Here is a 21,057-nt window from a genome sequence, read left to right on the forward strand (position 1 = left end):
AGGGACCCAAAGATCTCTCAGTTTGTCCACACTGCTGAGTCCTCCCATTTACACTGTATGCAGCCCTCAAACCGAAACAAACCACTTCACACTTTTCTGGGTTCAACTCCATCTGCCACTTCTCAGCCCAGCTCCACATCTTATCGACGTCCCTCTGTCATCTCGCAAACCTCCTGACTCTCCACGACACATCTGCAAACTTACAAAGCCACCCTTCCCTTCCCTATCCAGTTGATATATATCACGAAGAGGAGGGGGGTCCCTATAGACTACCATGTAGAATACGAACCATCTACACCCACCCTCCTTGGATCCTGTCTCATTACTTTCTGAATAAGCCTCACATGGGGAACCTTTTCAAATGCCTTGATGAAACCTAGATACACTGCATCCACTATCTACCCTCATCCATGTTCTTCGTTACCTACAAGTGACAGCTCTTTGTGTCATTTTTTTTGGCAAACAAAAGTCAAAATTTGTGTGTTATGTACATGACCATTAAAGAACTGTGAAAACTTTTTTTAAACCAAATTTTCATTTATTTACAATTTTTCAGATTTAGCATGGCCCACAAGCCCATGCTGCCCTGATACCCCAGACATTTTTGAAGGATAGGAGGAAACCCACGCAGACACGGGGAGGACATGCAAACTCCTTACAGACAGCGCCAGATTCGAACTTGGTGCTGTAACAGTGTTGCACTAACCACTAAGGTAAAGGAACCGTTACCCTAAATTTTTCTCTCATCGATAAAAGAGAGATGAATTGTTTTTTAATGCTTCAAATAGGGAAACGAACAATCAAGGCGTGCAATTTCTTTGTTCAGGAAATTTTGTAATTAACTAAAACTTAATGGTTAATTTCCACATTGAAGTGACAAGTTTCATACCAAAGAAGGAAAAACTAAATGGATCTGTGTGCAGCTCACATTCACACAATGCAGATTTTCCACTTACTTTAATACATAGCCAGCAACCTTTGTCCACACAACTGAAACCATCCCTCACACTCATTTCCACAACTGACTACCGACCCCACAACCAATGACATCCCAGCACGACATTCGTCTTCCAGTTCAGACCACCCTGTGGTTTTTCCACAGGTAAGAGCACAAACTTTGCAAGAAAGTAATTAATCATCTATTCTTAACCCCACTGCTCCAAAGAAACTGAACTGGTTTCGATTGGTGAACTTCATTATCAATATATCATTCTTTCTGCATTTCCCATTGAGAAACAATCCCAATTGTTGAACTAGCAGATTTTGTCGGAGTTCATAGGTCTCCACTCCCTTCGCTGGGCTGCAGAGCAAAAGACTTGACAGTCAACGATAACTTCATTGCTCTCATCTGCAGTAGTAATATTTCACATGGTGGCGACATCTAATTCCTCCACATTGTTCTTTGCCTTTTCAACTCAGTGTCTCTTTGAGCCAAACTGAAATACAATATTTAACACTGGAGCTTTACCAACTGTTCTAGCCATTGCTGAGGCCTTGGATACATTAACATCAGATGTATGAGTCAATTCTGCCAAGATGTTTAACTGGAGGGAGGGGGGGGAGAGAAGCTCCTGTGAAGATTAATGAAGTGGTTTCTCCTTTATCATAGATAATTAGTTTGATAAAGTCGGAGTAGAAAGGTTATTTCCCACGGTGGGAGAATCTAGGACAAGAGGCCACAACTTCAGGATTGAAGGGCGTCTGCTTAGAGCAGAGGGCGGTGAATCTGCGGAATTTGTTGACACGGGCGGTTGTGGAGGTCGGGTCATTGGGTGGATTTAAGGCAGAGGCTCTTGTTTAGCCAGGGCATGAAGGGTTCTGGGGAGAAGTCTGTCCGGGCAGTGAGGCTGAGCAGGAAAATAGATCAGCTCATGATTGACAGACAGACTCAATGGGCTGAACGGCCAATTTCTGTTCCTATGTTTTATGGTCTTATTAAATGTTTGATTTTTTTTAAATTTAGACGTAGAAAAGTTACAGGCCTGTTCAGCCCACAAGCCTGTGATGCCCAATTACAGCCAATTGAACTACAACCCTGGTACGTTTTGATGGCTGGGAGGAACCCTGTCCAGGCACGGGAGAGCGTACAAACTCCTTACAGACAGGGCTGATTTGAACCCTGGTCTCTGGCGCCGTAAAGAGCATTGTGCTAACCCACTGCCTCAACCGTGCTGGACTCAATACACCAGTGCCTGACTTGAGACGAGGAACCTGCCATAAACCATGAGGCATATTGCTCAAAACACTGAAAGGAGCAGTTTGTCCACAGAAGGTGATTAACACCCAAACATTGGGAAAACCAAGTTCAATTCTCACTTCTCATAGCTTATGTCTATGATACTTAGCTGATGAAATAATGTTTAAACTTTAATTATGGTGCCATCTCCCTACATGGAGATTTTGGATATACTGTGGTTAGAATCTAGTCTCCTGTGTTTTATTTCAGACGCTGCGATTGTAGTAAATACACAAATGTGCTGGAGAGTCAGCAGGTCCCGTAGCGTCCAGAGGCAAAGGTACATCCCCAACATTTTGGGACTCAGCCCTTCGTCAAGGTGTGGGCAAAAAGCAGGCAGGCATCTGAATAAAAGACAGGAGGAGGAGGGAAGCTGGGGCAGGGGGAGGAGGGAATCAGGGCAGGGGGAGGAGCTCAGGCCAACAGCCAAGAGACCCTAAATGGACATGGCTAGCAGGGCAGGAGGGAAAGGTTGAGGATTGATCAGGGGAAGGGGGTGGCTCCAAGAATGAGCAGTTGGAGGGAAAGAGACATCAGGATATGGAGCAGAGACTGTGACAAAGGTGGGGGTGGGGGGCAAGAGAAATCAAATTTAATGCCATCTGGCTGGAGGATGCCCTGACAGAATAAGGGGGGGGGGGGAGAGAGGGGTTCCCATTCCCACACTGACATGTCCATCCATGGTCTCATGCACTGCTCAACCAAATCCACCCACAAATGGAGGAGCACCACCTTATATACTGTTTGGGCACCCTCTTACTAGATGCCATCAACATCCCCTGCCACCTCACTCCCTACTGACCTCCTTTCATCTAGTCCCCATCCCTTGTCTCTCTCCCTATCCCTCTGCCTCCTTTCCCTCATCTCTGCATTCAGAGCTATCCTCCTCCCTTGATCATTGTTATTCTCTCCTGCCCTTTCCTCCATGTCCTTATGGGCCCTCCCCCTTTCTTCCTTCCTCTTCTCCACCCCCCCCCCACCCTTCTCTTCATTCAGGCACCAGCCTGCTTTAGGCTCATACCTCGATGGGCGTTGATGTTCTGTCAGCATCTTTTGCACTAAGGATCGGAAAACACTGTTTCGTCAGGTTTTTGTACAATCAGACGATTTGACATATTTGTGGATGCCACAGGACCTGAAGAGGTTCTGCAGCACTTTTGTGTATTTACTGTGGAAAGTTTACTGGGTTTTCCAACTTCAGTTGACCATATTACTGATAAAGAGAAATTAACTGATTAAATGAATGAGCAGCATTAAAGCAAATTGTAAAAGCAGGTAAAAGAAAATATCAGTGCCTGTTGGTTCTGTATCCAGTGCATCATTATCTGCAGACCTGTTAAATTTTAATTTTTTATTCCTCACATGGTAGAAGCAGATTCCGGCCATTTAAACCCATTAACCTACAGCCATTAACACACTTTACCGAGAAAATGAGGACATGCCTTTTGACATGGAGCCATATCTCAGAAATGGAAGAGTGCCAGATAATTATAAAAAGCTTCCAAAGTTCACATCAATTTCATTTATGATACTTGAGGGTTCTGACATGGGACTCTGCTTCTCCGACAATCGTGTAAATTGCACTGTATATCCCAATGGCTCTCAACCCACCCCCCACCCCAACCTCACATCCCACCTTAAGTAACCCCTTACTAACCAGGGCACCTGCGGTTAGTAAGGGATTACTTAAGGTCGGGTGTGGGCGAGGTTTAAAAAAAAGGTTGAGAACCACTGGTATATCCTATAGTTCAGTGGTTCTCAACCTATTTCTTTCCACTCACTTCCCACTTTAAGTAACCCCCAGGCCATCAATGCTCTGTGATTAGACAGGGATTGCTTAAGGTGGAGTCTGAGTGGGAAGGGAAGGTTGAAAACCACTGCTCTAGACCCAATTGTTACGGAAATATTTTGCTTGAGAAAAATTGTCAATGGAATCATGAAATCATGCACATAACGAGTCAATTAGGTACGATTCAAGCTTTTTCTTTCCACCCACGTCCAACCTTAAACAATCCCTTACTAATCACAGAGCACTGATGGCTTAGGGAATACTTCAAGTGGGATGTGAGTGGAAAGAAAAAGTTTGAGAACCACTGGTCTACCCTTTTGCTGACAGGAATAACCAAATAACAGCCACAGCTTTAAGATTTAGGATTTGTCAAATCAACAGATCACTTTGCATGGGGATAATATTTCAAGAAGATTTTCTTTGCAATCTCAATGGTATTTCCTACTGGTTTATCTGGATATTTCACGTCATTTATGATAAACTTTTGTTCCACTTGGAAGACAATTTTGTCAAAATGGGCTTGATGGAATGGTATTTTCATTACAAGACATTCAATCAGCGTTGACACAAAGAGTTCCCAACGCGGCATATAATAGTCATGAATCAAACCACCCCACTCTTTGTTGCCATAATCCAAAAGATTTCCATGTGGTCCCCAAAGAGTTACTTGATTGCGAGCATTGAATTCATAAAGGTTTGCTTCTTTTGCAGTTGTTGATAAGGATCGAGCCGTTTCTAGCCAATGGCCCAACAAAAAGTGCTTGTCACTCGACAAGAGTTCATCTAGATCTGGCATTAGGTTATGAATTAAGGCATTTCCTGAAGTCTGCAGCCCCACAATGGAATCGTTCAAATATGCATTCTTGAGGTCTTTGTAAAATTCTGAGATTAAAAGTTGAATTGACTGCCTTGTCACATCAACTAGATCATATCTGAAGGTCTCGCTGGCATTCAGATCAGAAGCAGCCATCTGCAGCAGATACCAAGCTTCATAAACATCACTCTTATTATACCATAACGATGTGTCCAGTTTTAAAGAGGGCTTGTGAACGAGTGGACTTCTGTTGTGGTCTGGATGATAGGAAGTGTTATTGTACACACTTTGGAACAACAAGAGCCAGGCAGCAACTGCTGCCTCATTTTTCTTTCCATACCGTCTCTGGGCATATGACATAACCCATTTTGTGAGGTTCAACGGCTCTTTGCACCACCCGATTTCATTCATCAGCTCGTATACCACATCGTTTTGTTCAATTCCTTCTGGTGTCAGTCCGGTCCCCACCATGGTGGAATTTGGAAAAGCCCTTGCCTCAGAAGGACCTCTGTTTATTGCTTCTACCATTCCATACATTCCCAAGTTGCCACCAAAATTATGCAACATGCACCATATGAAGGGTTGTCCGTAGAAAGAGTTTGTGAATATATATACTGGTCTACTTTCAGCAAATAAGTCAAGAATAATCATCCTTCCCAAAGGCACTCCGTGCAACAAGGCCTTCACCTGGGCCGGTTGCCAAAACGGTGACCGAAAAAGCCATCCTTGCATCAGCCAGATTGCCAAGTGGTCCACTGCAGTAAAAGGAATAGATAAAAACAGAGTTTAATCGTACTATTAAACAGTAAAAACTGAGAAAGATCCTTGCCTGTGAAATTGTGGCACACATCTGTACAAAGGGATCTGATTGTGCGGTGATTGCAGGCTGTAGTTGACAGATATAAATTCCTGAGGATATCAGGTAATACTGAGGGATGGGCAGGGGAACGCTATAGCACTCTAGATTAAGGCTGAGATGTGGCACTGTTTGCATTCAATTCGTGCAACGATTTTTATAGCGCCAGTGGCCCAGGTTCGAATCCAGTGCTGTCTGAGAGGAGTTTGTGTGTTCTCCCCATTTCTGAATGGATTTCCTCCCACCCATATGGGGGCTGCTGACAATTGGGTGTATTTGGGGGGGCACGGGCTCGGGCTGAAAGGGACTGTTACCATGCTGTACATCTATGGTAAAAAATAATCAAGGAGCAGAATGTGAAATCGATCTGGGTAGAGATTTGGAATAGTAAGTGGGGAAAATCACTGGGGGAAGTTGTCTGTCAGCCACCAAATAATAATGTTCCAGTGATACAGGCAATATATCAAGAAATATCTGATACATGCATGCATGGAACAGTTGTCATGGGGGGCTTCCGTAGGCACAGAGATTGGCAAAACAAGTTGGTCACGACAGACTTTAATTTAACAGCTTTGATTTAAAAAAATAATTTAGAAGTACAACATATGGTAACCGGCTCAAGCACTTCCAGCCCACAAATACCTCAATTGACCTACAACCCCTGTTCGTTTTAAAGGGTGGTAGGAAAGCAGCAGAAACCCATGCCAACACCTTATAGACGGTGCCGGATTCGAACTCAGGTCACTACCACTCTATTAACCACTACACTAAATGTGCCCTACTGGCAGTAACTTTCTTGATCATGTCACTGAACCTACAAGGGAACATGCCATCTTCGATTTGGTCCTCTGCAATGAGGCAGGTACAATTAATGATCTTGTAGTTAGGATCCTTCTGGAAAGGGTAATCAAAGTAGGATTAACAGAGGGTGAAATAGTTTAATCTAAAATGAGGAAATTATGCCTAAACAAAGGAGACTACACTAGGATGAGGTAGGAATTGGCTAGCATACGCTGGGAATACAGGGTATATGGTGGGATTTTTAAAAAAATTTTCCCACGAGTCCAGTAAATTTTGAATGGTGGGAGGAAAGCGGATACCCCAGGGAAAACCCACGCAGACACGGGGAGAACGGACAAACTCCTTTCATACACCATGGGATTTGAACCCCAGTCCTGATCACTGACCCAGTAAAGGTGTTGCGCTAACAGCTACCCCAATTCAGCCACCTCTATTGAGAAACCATTGAAGATATTCAGATTTTTTAAACAACGCCCAGTGAAAGTATATTCAAATTAAGGACAACAGTCGTCTTTGGACAACTGACGAAATGAAGTAATCAAACTAAAGTTCATGTGTTCAGTCACCAAGAGTAGTGGGACACTGGAAAAACTCAAGAAAACCACAAAGGAGGCAATAAGGAAATGGAACAAAACCAGCACCAAATACAAAAGTAAATGAGGAATTTTAATTTAGACGTCCAGCACGGTAGCAGGTCCTTCCAACACACGAGTCCGTGCCGCCCAATTACACCAATTAACCCACACCCCCGGTACGTTTTGAAGGGGGAGGAAACCCATGTAGATGTGTGGAGAACGTGCAAACTCCTTATAGACAGTGCGGGATTTAACCCTGGTCACTGGTACTGTAATAGCCTTGCATTAACTGTGCCAAAAGTAGCTGGATTGAATGTAGGTCCCTTGGAAGATGAGAGAAAGGGAATTAAAATTGGGTGACGCAGAGATGGCTGAGGCACTGAGCAACTATTTTATGTTAGGGAGGAAACTTCAAACGTTAACAAAAACATGTTTGCAATGGGAGGTGAAGACCTCAACAACATTGATATCACTAGAGCTGGGCCGACAACTGCTGATGGAATTCAATGACAAGGAAGAGGGGGCAGAGAGTAGCATATCCAAGATTGCTGACGACTAAGTTCAATGGAAAAGTGAACTGGGCAGAGGATGCAGTCTGTAGATAGATATGGTTGGGCGAGGACAACACGTGAAGACATCCACTTTGGAAGGAAAACATCAGATAGTTATAAATAGTGAAAGATTGCAGCATGTTGTGCGGGGGGGGGGGCTTTGGAGTGCTTGTGCACGAATTGTACTGGCTTAGTATACAGGTACAACACAGGAGGTAAATGGAACACTGGTCTTCATTGCTCGCGGGGTTGAATTTAAGAGCAGGGAGGTTCTTCTGTAACTGTACTGGCAAGACAATGTGTAAAATTCTGCATGCAATGTGAGGCGGTGCATTTCAGGTCAAACCTGAAGGCTGAGTACAGGGTTAATGGTCAGAGAGTTAAAAATGTGGAGGAACAGAGGGAACTTGGGATTCAAATCCATACATCCCTCAAGGTCGCTGCACAGGTTTTTTTTTTAATTTTTTATTTTTCACACTATAAACCGTATTGATCAAGATACGTACATTTTCCTTCGTAAATATATACATTGTCGTTTTCTCCCCCCTTCCCTCCTCCCCTCCCTCACCTCCCCTCCCATTTATTTAAAGTTCAGAATATAAGATACATTAAACCCGTCAAACAATGTTGTCACTCAATAAAAATAAACAAGAAATTCCACTGAGTCAGTTCTTTTCATTCTCTTCTCCTTCTGTCATGTTAGGTTGTAGATGTCCACGGTAGGTTTTCTCTATTGTGTTTCATGTATGGCTCCCATATTTGTTCAAATATTGTAATGTTATTTCTTAAATTATATGTTATTTTTTCTAATGGAATACATTTATTCATTTCTATATACCATTGTTGTATTCTCAAGTTATCTTCTAATTTCCAGGTTCACATAATACATTTTTTTTGCTACAGCTAGGGCTATCATAACAAATCTTTTTTGTGCTCCATCCAAATCGAGTCCAAATTCTTTGTTTTTTATGTAACTTAGGAGGAAGATCTCTGGATTTTTTGGTATATTGCTTTTTGTGATTTTATTTAATATCTGGTTTAGATCTTCCCAAAATTTTTTCACTTTCTCACATGTCCAAATTGCATGAATTGTTGTTCCCATTTCCTTTTTACAGCAAAAACATCTGTCAAATACTGTTGGGTCCCATTTATTTAACTTTTGAGGTGTAATGTATAGCCTGTGTATCCAGTTATATTGTATCATACATAACCTCGTATTTATTGTATTTCTCATAGTTCCGGAGCATAACTTCTCCCATGGTTCATTCTTTATCTTTGTTTAGATCTTGTTCCCATTTTTGTTTAGTTTTACCATTTGTTTCCTCATTCTCCTTTTCTTGCAGTTTAATATACATGTTTGTTACAAATTTTTTGATTATCATTGTGTCTGTAATTACATATTCAAAATTACTTCCCCCTAGTAACCTCAGACTGCCTCCCAATTTGTCCTTCAAGTAGGATTTCAGTTGGTAGTATTCCAACACTGTATCGTGAGTTATATTATATTTATCCTTCATTTGTTCAAAGGATAATAATTTATTTCCTGAAAAAAAAATTTCTATTCTTTTGATCCCTTTTTTCTCCCATTCTCTAAAGGAAAGGTTATCTATTGTAAAAGGGATTAGCTGATTTTGCATCAGTATTAAGTTTTGGTAGTTGGTAATTTGTTTTATTCCTTTCTACGTGAATCTTCTTTTCCAAATGTTGAGCAGATGATGTAATACTGGAGAATTCCTACGTTGTACTAATTTTTCATCCCTTTTATATATGTTCAAGTATCTTCTCCCCTATTTTATCTAGTTCTAATCAAGTCCAATCTGGCTTTTCCCTTGTTTGATAAAAATCTGATAGGTATCTTAATTGTGCAGCTCTATAATAATTTTTAAAGTTTGGTAGTTGTAAGCCTCCTTGTTTATACCATTCTGTTAATTTATCTAGTGCTATCCTGGGTTTCCCCCCTTTCCATAAAAATTTCCTTATTATTTTCTTCAACTCCTTGAAGAATTTCTCTGTTAAGCGTATTGGTAATGTCTGAAATAGGTATTGTATCTTTGGGAAAATGTTCATTTTAATACAGTTTATCCTCCCTATCAGTGTTAGTGGTAAGTCTTTCCAATGCTCTAAGTCGTCTTGTAAATTTTTCATTAGTGGATAATAATTGAGTTTATATAGATGGCCGAGGTTTTTATTTATTTGTATACCTAGGTATCGCATTGCTTGCATTTGCCATCTGAATGGTAATTCTTTCTTAAATTTTGAGAAATCCGCATTACTCATTGGTATTGCTTCACTTTTATTTGCGTTAATCTTGTACCCCGACACTTCTCCATATTCCTTCAATTTCTAATGTAATTCTATTATTGATATTTCTGGTTCTGCTAAGTATACTATAACTTCATCTGCAAATAGACTGATTTTATATTCCTTGTCTTTTATTTTTATCCCTTTTATTTTATTTTCTGTTCTTATCAATTCTGCTAGTGGTTCTATGGCTAACGCGAACAATAAGGGAGATAGTGGGCATCCCTGCCTTGTTGATCTGCTTAAGTTAAATTGTTTTGATATATATCCATTTACTGTCACTTTCGCCAATGGCCCCTTATATAATGCTTTAATCCAATTAATATATTTCTCTGGTAAGCTGAATTTTTGTAGTACTTTGAATAAATAATTCCATTCCACTCTGTCAAAGACCTTCTCTGCGTCTAAAGCAACCGCTACTGTTGGAGCTTTATTTCCATCTACTGCATGAATTAAGTTAATAAATTTACAGATATTGTCTGTTGTTCGTCTTTTTTCAATAAATCCAGTTTGGTCTAGATTTACTATTTTTGGTACATAGTCGGCTAATCTGTTTGCTAATAGTTTAGCTATTATCTTATAATCTGTGTTAAGTAAAGATATTGGTCTATATGACACTGGTGCGAGTGGATCTTTCCCTGTCTTTGGTATTACTGTAATTATTGCTGTTTTGCATGATTCTGGTAAGCTTTGTGTTTTATCAATCTGGTTGATTACTTCCAGAAGGGGAGGAATTAATAAATGTTTAAATTTTTATAGAATTCTATTGGGAATTCATCCTCTCCTGGTGTTTTATTATTCGGTAGTTTTTTTAATTATCTCCTGTATTTCTTCTATTTCAAATGGGTTTGTTAATTTATTTTGTTCCTCTGTTTGTAATTTCGGTAGTTCAATTTTAGTTAAAAATTCATCAACTTTGTCTTCTTTCCCTTCGTTTTCAGTTTGATATAATTGTTCGTAGAATTCTCTGAAGTTTTCATTAATCTCCGTTGGATTATATGTGATTTGCTTGTCTTTTTTCCTTAATGCCAATACCATTCTCTTAGTTTGTTCTGTCTTAAGCTGCTACGTTAGAATTTTGTGCGTTTTTTCCCCTAGTTCATAATATTTCTGTTTTGTCTTCATTATGTTCTTCTCCACCTTATATGTTTGTAGTGTTTCATATTTTATTATTTGCCAATTCTCTTTTAGTTGTATCTTCCTTCATTGCTAATTCTTTTTCTATATTTGCTATTTCCCTTTCCAACTGTTCTGTTTCCTGATTGTAATCCTTCTTCATCTTAGTTACATAACTTATTATTTGCCCTCTGATGAACACTTTCATTGCGTCCCATAGTATAAACTTATCTTTCACTGATTCCGTATTTATTTCAAAGTACATTTTAATTTGTCGTTCAATGAATTCTCTGAAATCCTGCCTTTTTAGTAGCATGGAGTTTAATCTCCATCTATACATTCTTGGTGGGATGTCCTCTAACTCTATTGTCAATAACAGGGGTGAGTGGTCCGATAATAGTCTAGCTTTATATTCCATTTTCCTAACTCTCTCTTGCTTGCGAGCTGATAACAATTCTTGAGTATGTTTTATGTCTACCCGAATAATATGAATATTCCTTTTCCTTTGGGTGTTGTTTCCTCCATATATCCAAAAGTTGCATTTCTTGCATCGATTTAATTATAAATTTGGTTACTTTGTTCTTTCTGTTAATTTTTTTCCCCAGTTTTATCTATGTTTGAATCCAAATTAAGGTTGAAATCCCCTCCTATTAGTATGTTCCCTTGCGTGTCTGCTATCTTCAAAAATATATCTTGCATACATTTTTGATCTTCTTCGTTAGGTAAATTCCAAAACTCCGAATATATCTGACATTTTATCATTACATATCTCCCTGCTGGATTTATTATTTCCTCTTCTATTTTGATTGGTACGTTTTTATTGATTAATATAGCTACTCCTCTAGCTTTTGAATTATGTGACGCTGCTGTTACATGTCCTATCCAATCTCTCTTTAATTTCTTGTGTTCCACTTCAGTTAAGTGTGTTTCTTGTACGAATGCTGTATCAATTTTTTCTTCTTTCAGTAAATTTAGCAGTTTCTTCCTTTTGATTTGGTTATGTATTCCATTAATATTTAAAGTCATACAGTTCAACATAGCCATTTCATACTTTGTTTATCTTTCCTTTCCGTTTCCTCATCATCACCTTTCCTTCTTATCCATTTCTGCTTTCTTTTTTTGAACACATTATAAGACAACATTTCGAAAACATAAAATATTTCCATTATTCTCCTATCTAAAATTTTAACTCCACTATCCCCTCCCCTTCCTGAGTTGTCCCTTGTCGTGCAACCACATCTCCCCTCTCCATTTGGAATTGCAAATTCACTAGCGTCAACTGATTTTGCAGTGACCGTAATACTTCCCCACCCAGCCCCCCCCAGAAGATTTTAATCTTCATATATAACAAAGGTCATTCTCTTAATTCCCCCCATACTTTCTTTCTTCCCTTTCTTTCCCTTCTTAGTTCTTACCTATACTCTATATATATATATATATTAAAAACACACATACATATAGTTTGTGGTCATTTTTGTACTCGTTACATATCTTCATCTCTCTGTCTGTTTTGTTGTTGTTCTGCAAATTTTCGTGCTTCCTCCGGATCCAAGAATAATCTGTTTTGCTGCCCTGGAATAACTATTTTAAGTACCACTGGATACTTTAGCATAAATTTATATCCTTTTTTCCATAGGATCGTTTTTGCTGTATTAAACTCCTTCCTCTTCTTCAGGAGTTCAAAACTTATATCTGGATAGAAAAAATTTTTTTGACCTTTGTATTCCAGTGGTTTTTTGTCTTCTCTTATTTTCCTCATTGCTTTCTCCAATATATTTTCTCTTGTTGTATATCTTAGGAATTTTACTAGAATGGATCTTGGTTTTTGTGGTGGTTGTGGTTTAGGGGCTAATGCTCTGTGTGCCCTTTCTATTTCCTTTTCTTCCTGTAATTCTGGTCTTCCTAGGACCCTGGGGATCCATTCTTTCATAAATTCTCTCATATTCTTGCCTTCTTCATTTTCCTTAAGGCCCACTATCTTTATATTGTTTCTTCTATTATAATTTTCCATTATATCTATCTTTTGAGCTAACAGCTCTTGTGCCTCTAACTTTTTTATCAGATTCTTCTAATTTCTTTAAGTCATCTACTTCCATTTCTATGGCTCTTTCTCCTATGTCTGACATGATCATCTCTAATCTATTCATTTTTTCTTCTGTACTTTTTACTCTTTTTATTTCACTGAATTCTTGTGATTGCCATTCTTTTACTGATTCCATATATTCTTTAAAAAAAATATACATCCATGTACTTGCCCTTCCCTTCATCTTCCATTTCTGTGTTCCTCCTCTTCTTCTTCTTCTGAGTCCACTCCAGGATCTGTATCCTTTACTTCTGACTCTTCTGGTTTTCTTGTTGGTTTGTTTGTTTTATTTTTGTTGGGTATTTTTGGTCTTCTTATTTTTACTAGAAGTGTCTTGATGCTGGTCTTCTTCCTCTGGGTTGGTCATCTGTTGTTTCTTTGATTTCTTTTTACTCTCTTCTTTATTGTTCTCGTTATTTTCTGTTTTCCTCTTGCTGCTTTGTTGTGATTGTCAATTTCAGCTGTGGAGATTGACTCCTCAGCTGGTCCCCCCTCCCGTCAGTGTTATTTTTGTCTTGTGCATGCATGGTTGCGCACTTTTGCTTGGCTCCGTGAGCCATTTTTGTAGTCCCGAGTTCGGGGCTTCAACTGACCTTAGGGAGCGGGCTTCTCTGTCCACGACGGGCCTCCTCGTACAGGTAAGGCCTTCACCTTCTTCTTCCGACGTCTTTTCTTCTTCCCGTTGCTTTTGGCTTTTCTTTCTTCGCTGCCATTTTCTCCACCTTTACTTTCACTTTATTTTGGTATTTGTGTTTGTGCCTTTGCTTTTTCACTGTCTTTTTTTTACTTTTCCGGAGAGGGCTGGAGTTCCCCAACCGGCCACTACTCCATCACGTGACTCCTAGGTCGCCGCACAGGTTAATAGGATAGTTGAGAAGGCCTATGGGATGCTGGGCTTCATTAGTCAGGGGATTGAGTGCAGAAGTTGAGAGGTTGTTCATGTGTGCAGCTCTTCAAATCTCTGATGAGACCACACAGAGTATTTTGTGAAGTTCTGGTCACCTCATTATCAGAAAGATGTGGAAGTTCTGGAGAGAGTGTAGAGGAGATTTACCAGGATGTGGCCTGGATTGGAAAATGAGGCAAGGTTAGCAGAGCTGGGACTTTTCTCTTTGGAATGAAGAAGGATGAGAGATGACTTGAGAGGTTCTGTGAGGCATAGATAAGGTAGACAGTCAGCACCTTTTTCCCAGGGCGGGAGTAGTAAACACCAGAGGTCCTGTGTACTAGGTAAAGGGAGGAAGGTTAGGGGAGACATCAGGCGGATTTTTTAAAAAATATATAGACAGAGTTGTGGGTGCCTGGAATGAATGGCAGCTGACACATCAAGGGCATTTAAGAGCCTCCTTGACAGGCCCATGGATGGAAGAAAAATGTTGGTCTACAAGGTAGGAAGGGTTTTGTATTTATTTTGGTAGGAATATATCAGTTGGCACAACTCTGAGGGGTGAAGGGCCTGAACTGTGCTGTAGTGTTCTATGTCCTAGTTACCTCAATATGGAGGCAGTGCAGAGGGGGTTCACCAGATGGATTCCAGAGATGAATTTGCCAAACTACAGGAAGGTTATCAGTAAGATTGAGGGAGTGGAGAGAAGATTTACTAGGGTGTTGCCAGATCTTCAGGAGTTGAGTTATAGGGAAAGATTAAACAGGTTGGGACTTTATTCCGTGGAGCGAAGAAGAATGAGGAGAGATTTTATAGAGGTTTACAAGATTATGAGAGGTATAGACAGAGTGGATATGAGGAGGCTTTTTCCACTTCGATTGGGGGAGATAAAAATGACAGGTCATAGTTTTAAGCTGAAGGGGGAAAGATTTAGGGGGAACATCAGGGGGAAGTTATTCACTCAGAGAATAGTGGGAGCGTTGAACAAGCTGCCACCTGATGTGGTAAATGTGGGCTCGATCTTGAGTTTTAAAAATAGATTAGATAGATACATGGTTGGGAGAGATCTGGAGGGTTATTGGGTGAGTGCAGGCCAGAGGGACTAGCAAAATAATGGTCAGCACAGACGAGAAGGGCCGAAGGCCCTGTTTTCTGTGCTGTACGATTCTATGGTTCTGTGGGGGGGGGATTTAGAGATCATCATCTGGGATTACACTCGCTGGAATTCAGATCAAAGAGGACCTTACAGAAAGAAAATTATGAAAGGAATAGGCAAGACAAGAGGATGGAAAGTAGTTTCCTCTGATGGATGAGACCAGAACTTGGGGGACGTTGTCTCAAGTGAAAAGCATTAAAAGATGAGGAGGAACTGCTTTTCCACAACCCCACCCTCCCCCTGAGACTGGGGAATCTCTGATTCTCTACCCAAGAAAGCAGTGGAGGCTGCTCATTGAATAAATTTTTGAAAAGTGAGGAAAATAAGGGTAGATGGAGCGGAGTCCACGGCCAGATCAACCATGATCTTATTGAATGAGGAACCAGGCTCAACAGGCCGAATGGACCCCTTCGCTTGATTCTTATGTTGCTCTGCATGGACACACGTGAAATACTTCATCGATTTTAAATATACAACATTTTAAAGCTTTAATTCTTTTAGTAAATTGCTTTAGTAAAGTGGAAATAGTGTTCAAAGATGCCCCCATTGTCAAGTTGCGTGCTGTAGTGCCATGCTGGATAATGAAGTATTGAGGTTACCTTGCGTCATTGACCTGAAGGTTGCGTTGCTGACAGCGGTCAGATATTTCGGGTCTGATGAGATGGGATTCATTTCATTGAATGAGTCTGCACTGTAAATGTGGTTGGTACCAAATTCTTTGATTAGCTCGGACTGAAACATCTTGCCTATTTGTTGAAAAAGGGGCGACTGAAAATCCAGTTGATAGGAGCAAGAATAAGAACAGTTCAAGTTGCCCCAGGAGCCTATCCTTGTGATGTTCTCTTTGGGAAACAATCTGAAAAACAATTATTTAAACTTTTTATTGCATCATGGAGACTTTTCTTTTTCAATATTTTTATTAACCTTGAAATTTCACATCCAAAATACAGAGTCCAAACGATATATGTTAAAATTCAAAAAGATTCATCGCACTTAAATCATCTCATTTCATCCAATGTTCCCCACATTTTAATTAAACATTATATTGTACTGATAGTATTAAAATTAATTGTTTTATTATATAAAAAAAAGGAAAATCTAAACCCAAGACCAATAAAGAAACTGATTGACCAAAAGAAAAGGAAGACAGAATTTCTTATCAAAGTACAGGAGCCGAATCTTTAATCCGGGATCGTCGGGACCGCACATCTGCCGCTGTTTGGACTCTTGCAATTTCGGAATAATTTTGATTTCTTAAGCAAAAGCCTCGCTCCTAGCCCCCTTCCCCCAGCTCCAGTGCCAGACTATTTTGCGCCCTAGGCCAGGCTGAACACGTGGTTGGGGCAGGGGGGGGGGGTCGACGTGCACTGTACAGGAGGCTCTCAACCAGCACATTGGTTACATAGAGGTCAGAGGCGACAGGGTGGCCCTGAAGTTCGGCTGTATAGGTGGCCTACGTCAGCTGCTTGGAGGAGCAGGCCATCAGGGTGGTGGAGATGAGTATCGACAGCTTTCAGGCACCCCAACAGCTCCAGCCCTCAGGCACACCCCGACAGCGCCATCCGTCGGCCCGCCCATCTAACCTTCGACACAGCAGCAGGGGTGCAGTGCTGCCAGGCCCAGAGCACCACAGCGGATGGCAGCAACGGCTCAATGCAGGAGCAATGGCTGCCTTCATTACCCATAATCCCCCATGCAGCTGGAATTGCTCTGCCAGCACCAGAGTGGTTCCAGCATTGTGGGGGAATTATGGGTAAGGAAGACTGTCATTGCTCCCACATTGAGCTGCCTCTGCCTGCTTCTCTTCCACTGGATGCTGGAGGCTGAGAGTCACCTTTCCACCAAAGATAAGAGAGGGCGCCCACAGTGGCATCAAGAATGGGGACTGGGTGTGGGGTGGGTTGTCCCCCTCCAAAAACGGAGAATTTTGAAAAATTAACGTTACTTATGTATAATGTGCCGGTTTTTTGAGGTTGCCTGTTTTCTGAATTCCAGATAAAAGGTTAGGCACTGTAACATATTACCTCATTAGTCAACACTTCTACCTTCGTATCAAATCAAAGATTCAAAAAGAGTCCCCACAATGTTTGAATTCAAATTGGAAACCGAGCATCTAATCTTCTCTAAGTCTAAACATGACCTGACGTCACGTAGCCACTGAGCATGATTAGACAGGGTAACGTCCCTCCATCTGAGTAACATCACCCGCCTGGCCATCAGAAAAATAAAAGCTAATACATGCAGAACAGATGCTGTTAAAGTTATATCTCTCTTTCTCTCCCAAACAACAGCAAATAAAATAGTTTAGGGACTTAGTTTAACATCAACTTGAAAAAGTGCAGAGAAAGTATGAAATACTTCATTCCAATATTTCTCAACACTCTTGACACGTCCTGAACATTTGAATTAATGAAGCATCTCCATTGTTGCATTTATCACAACGAGGAGATACATCCACATATAAACAAGATTATTTGACTTTGGACACGTGAGCCTATGGACTTCTTTAAATTGTAAGAGAGAGTGGTGGGCACATAAAGACGAGGTATTAATTAATTTGAAATTTACATTCCAAGTTTCTTCAGAAATTTAAAGCTCTGGAGCCTGTTCCCAGGATTTTTAAATTTTCTCTGAGGGAGCCTCTCTTATTCCCAACAATATATCATAAATATTAATATATTCAACCATTTTGCGAAGGCTGTAAATTAAAAATTACATCATGGAGACTTGAATGTATTTCATCCCGTCATCTGGTTTTTTATTTGGCGTAAGAGACCTTCTCCCATTATTGCACTGAACAACACAATTAATCTCAATGTCTTTTAAAAACAAAAAAATAAAACAAAACATTTCAGCATGGAAAAGACTCAATGATTCTATTCTGGAAGTTTAATGAAATCTGATGAGGTTTTTGTTCAAAGATACAGCAATGGTAACAGGCCCTTGCAGCTCAAATACACCTATGACCAATTAACCTACCAAAACTATGTGACTTTGGAATATGGGAGAAAACCGGAGCACCCGGAGGAAATCCACGAAGACAAGGGAAGTACATACAAACTCCTTAGAGACAGCGCCAGATTCGAACCCAGGTCCCAGGTGCTGCAATCACATTGTACCCATGTGTTGGCCAATGAGCTGCTAAAGCCTGCTTCATCATTCCACAGCATTGTCATGGGATGAAGCCTATCTGACAATGACTTAAAAGTAACGGACAGAGGTGATTTCAGAATTGTGATTGCACACATGGATCAGAATTAATGAATATCGAACCATGGAACATCACAGCACAAAAAAACAGGCCTTCTTAGTATGTTCTTCCTCTCAAGAAAAGGTGGCCACAAGGTATTTCAAATTGTGGAAATGTTTAAATATAATGGATTGAGAGAAAAAGGGAAAAAGAAAAAAATTATAATTTTAAAACTGAGAGCAACATGGCAAAGAACAGGCTCGTCAGTCCACCTGTCTGTGCGGACAGTATGTCCAAATCAAAGATATATACATCTCCATACTCATGTTTGTGACATGGAAACAGGCCATCTCGGCCCTTCAAGTCCATGCTGGTTCACTCAAACAACTCCGCTAGATCCCCCCCGCCTATTCTCCGCCCATAACCCTCCAACCCCCTCTTATCCATGTATATATCCAGCCTCCTCTTAAATGAAAGAATTGACTCTGCCTCAACTATTTCCTCCGGAAGATTATTCCATTCAGCCATCACTCTCTGAGTGAAGAAACATCCTCTAATGTTTCTCTGAAAATTTTGCCCCCTTACCCTCAACTTATGTCCTCTTGTTTCAACCTCCCTTGCTCTCAGGGGGAAAAGTCTACTTGCATCTAGTCTATCTATTCCCTTCATAATTTTAAACACCTCTATCAAATCTCTCAACCATCTACGTTCCAATGAACCTCTTCAAGCTTTCCCTGTACTCTAGGTATTTTAAGCCAGGCAACATCCTTGTAAATCTTCTCTGCACCCTCTCCACCTTATCTATATCCTTCCTAGAATTTGGAGACCAGAACTGAACACAATACTCCCAACCTGGCCTTACTTTAAACAGCATAGAGTACAGGAGCTGGGAAGTGATACTGCAACTATGATTTATACCAAATGCCTTCTTAACCACCCTGTCTACATGGGAATCCACCTTCAAGGAACCCTGCACCATAACTCCAAGATCTCTTTGTTCTTGTGCATTCCCCAATGTCCTCCCCTTTACTACGTATGTCCTATTTTGATTATTTTTACCAAAATGAAGCACCTCACACTTCTCTACATTAAATTCCATCTGCCATCTTTCAGCCCAACTCTCCAGACAAACCAAATCCCTCTGTAATCCCTGAAAACCTTCCTCGCTATCCACCACTCTCCCTATTTTCATATTGTCTGCTTATTTACTTACCCAGTTAACCACCCCATCATCCAAATCATTAATATAAATTATGAACAACAGGGGACCTAGCACCAATCCTTGAGCCACACCACTCGTCACAGACTTCCATCCTGACAGTTGTCCACCATGACCCTCTGCTGTCTATCTTCCATCTTACTATTTCTTTATTAATCCCTAGTGACTGAACCTTCCTTACTAACCTTTCATGTGGAATCTTATCAAAACCTTTGCTAAAATCCAGATAGACTACATCAACTGCTCTACCTTCATCCAGCTTTGTCACTTCTTCGAAAAACTCAATAAGGTTCGTCAAACATGACTTCCCCTTCACAAACCCATGCTGGGTGCTCCTGATCAATCCCTGCCTATCCAGATATTTAAACACACCATCTCTAAGAATATCCTCCATAACTTTCCCTATCACCAAAGTCAATTATGTCTACCTTGAAGCCTTTTAAATGCCATGATCGCACCACGGCTTCTGGCACTCTGTCCCAGGAATAGAAAGGGCTAGATAGAGCGGACATGGAGAAGATGTCTCCAGTAGTGGGAGGGTCTCGGACCTTCAAGCACTGTCACAGACTAAAAGGATGTTGCTTTAGAACAGAGACGAGGAGAAATTTTTTCAGCCAGTGGGTGGTGAATCATCTAATTCGTTGCCACAGGCGGCAGAAGAGGCCAGATCATTGAGTGTAATTAAAGCAGAGGTGGATAGCTTCTCGATTAGGGAGGGTGTGAGGAGAAGGCAGGAGGATGGGATTAAAAGGAAAGATACAATTTTCCACGATTTGAATGGCAGAGCAGATTCGAAGGCCGGATTCTCCTCTTGCATCTTGTGGTCTACCCCGAGGACAGTGCTTTCATGCGGCCCTGGTGTTCATTGATCTTTCGGTTTATTGCAGTCCTAAACCTTAATTGAAGTCTTCAATTTCTCCATTCTTCCAATCCAAACTCAAAGTCATTTGCAATTCACAAGGATGTTAGGACAGTCTGTGAACTTATTCCTGTTTTCTTTTTGTCCTTTGAATTAACTAAGGCTCCCCCATTTTGCAACCACTCAGTCTCAAGCTGTTTATGTAAATGAATTTCCTGACTCTTGGTTCGCTCTTTGCCATCATGGAAATGGTAGTTTCCCCAAAATCAAAAGAAACAATTTCAATGTTTTTTTTTAAAAAAAAAACAATGCTCAAAATACAGAACATAGTATACCTAGTGAAGGCAGCAGGTACAAATCCAGCAAAGGCAGGAAGAACTGGCAGCATGCCCAACGACCTCATCCGCTGAAGAATCTGGTGCTGAATTTGGAAACAATAAAATCACAGGGCAGAATTCTGCTGGTTACCAATTCCCTCCACAATTTGTATTAAACATTTAACAGGGCAGCAAGTGGCCTAACTATTTATAATGCGCATGACTTACACTAAAGAAACAAGATAGCTTGGACCAGAACACACAAAACACGACCTCGTAAATGAGGGGAACCACAGGAGACTTCCGAA

At 40.7% G+C, this 21,057-nt stretch overlaps 1 protein-coding gene across 1 annotated transcript in view; it reads right to left on the bottom strand.

Moving 5' to 3' along the window:
* Positions 1-516: 516 nt before the first annotated feature.
* The window catches only part of naglu (N-acetylglucosaminidase, alpha), a 50,263-nt gene continuing 29,722 nt past the window's right edge, over positions 517-21,057 (bottom strand). Inside the window, exons 4-6 of the mRNA XM_069919773.1 lie at positions 20,768-20,853; positions 15,764-16,020; positions 517-5,594 (exon numbers count right to left, since the gene is read on the bottom strand). Coding sequence (XP_069775874.1) covers positions 4,408-5,594; positions 15,764-16,020; positions 20,768-20,853 — 1,530 coding nt within the window. The 3' untranslated portion in view covers positions 517-4,407. The remainder of the gene's footprint in view (positions 5,595-15,763; positions 16,021-20,767; positions 20,854-21,057) is intronic.

Source organism: Narcine bancroftii, chromosome 2, assembly GCF_036971445.1.
Source record: "Narcine bancroftii isolate sNarBan1 chromosome 2, sNarBan1.hap1, whole genome shotgun sequence".
NCBI lineage: Eukaryota > Metazoa > Chordata > Chondrichthyes > Torpediniformes > Narcinidae > Narcine > Narcine bancroftii.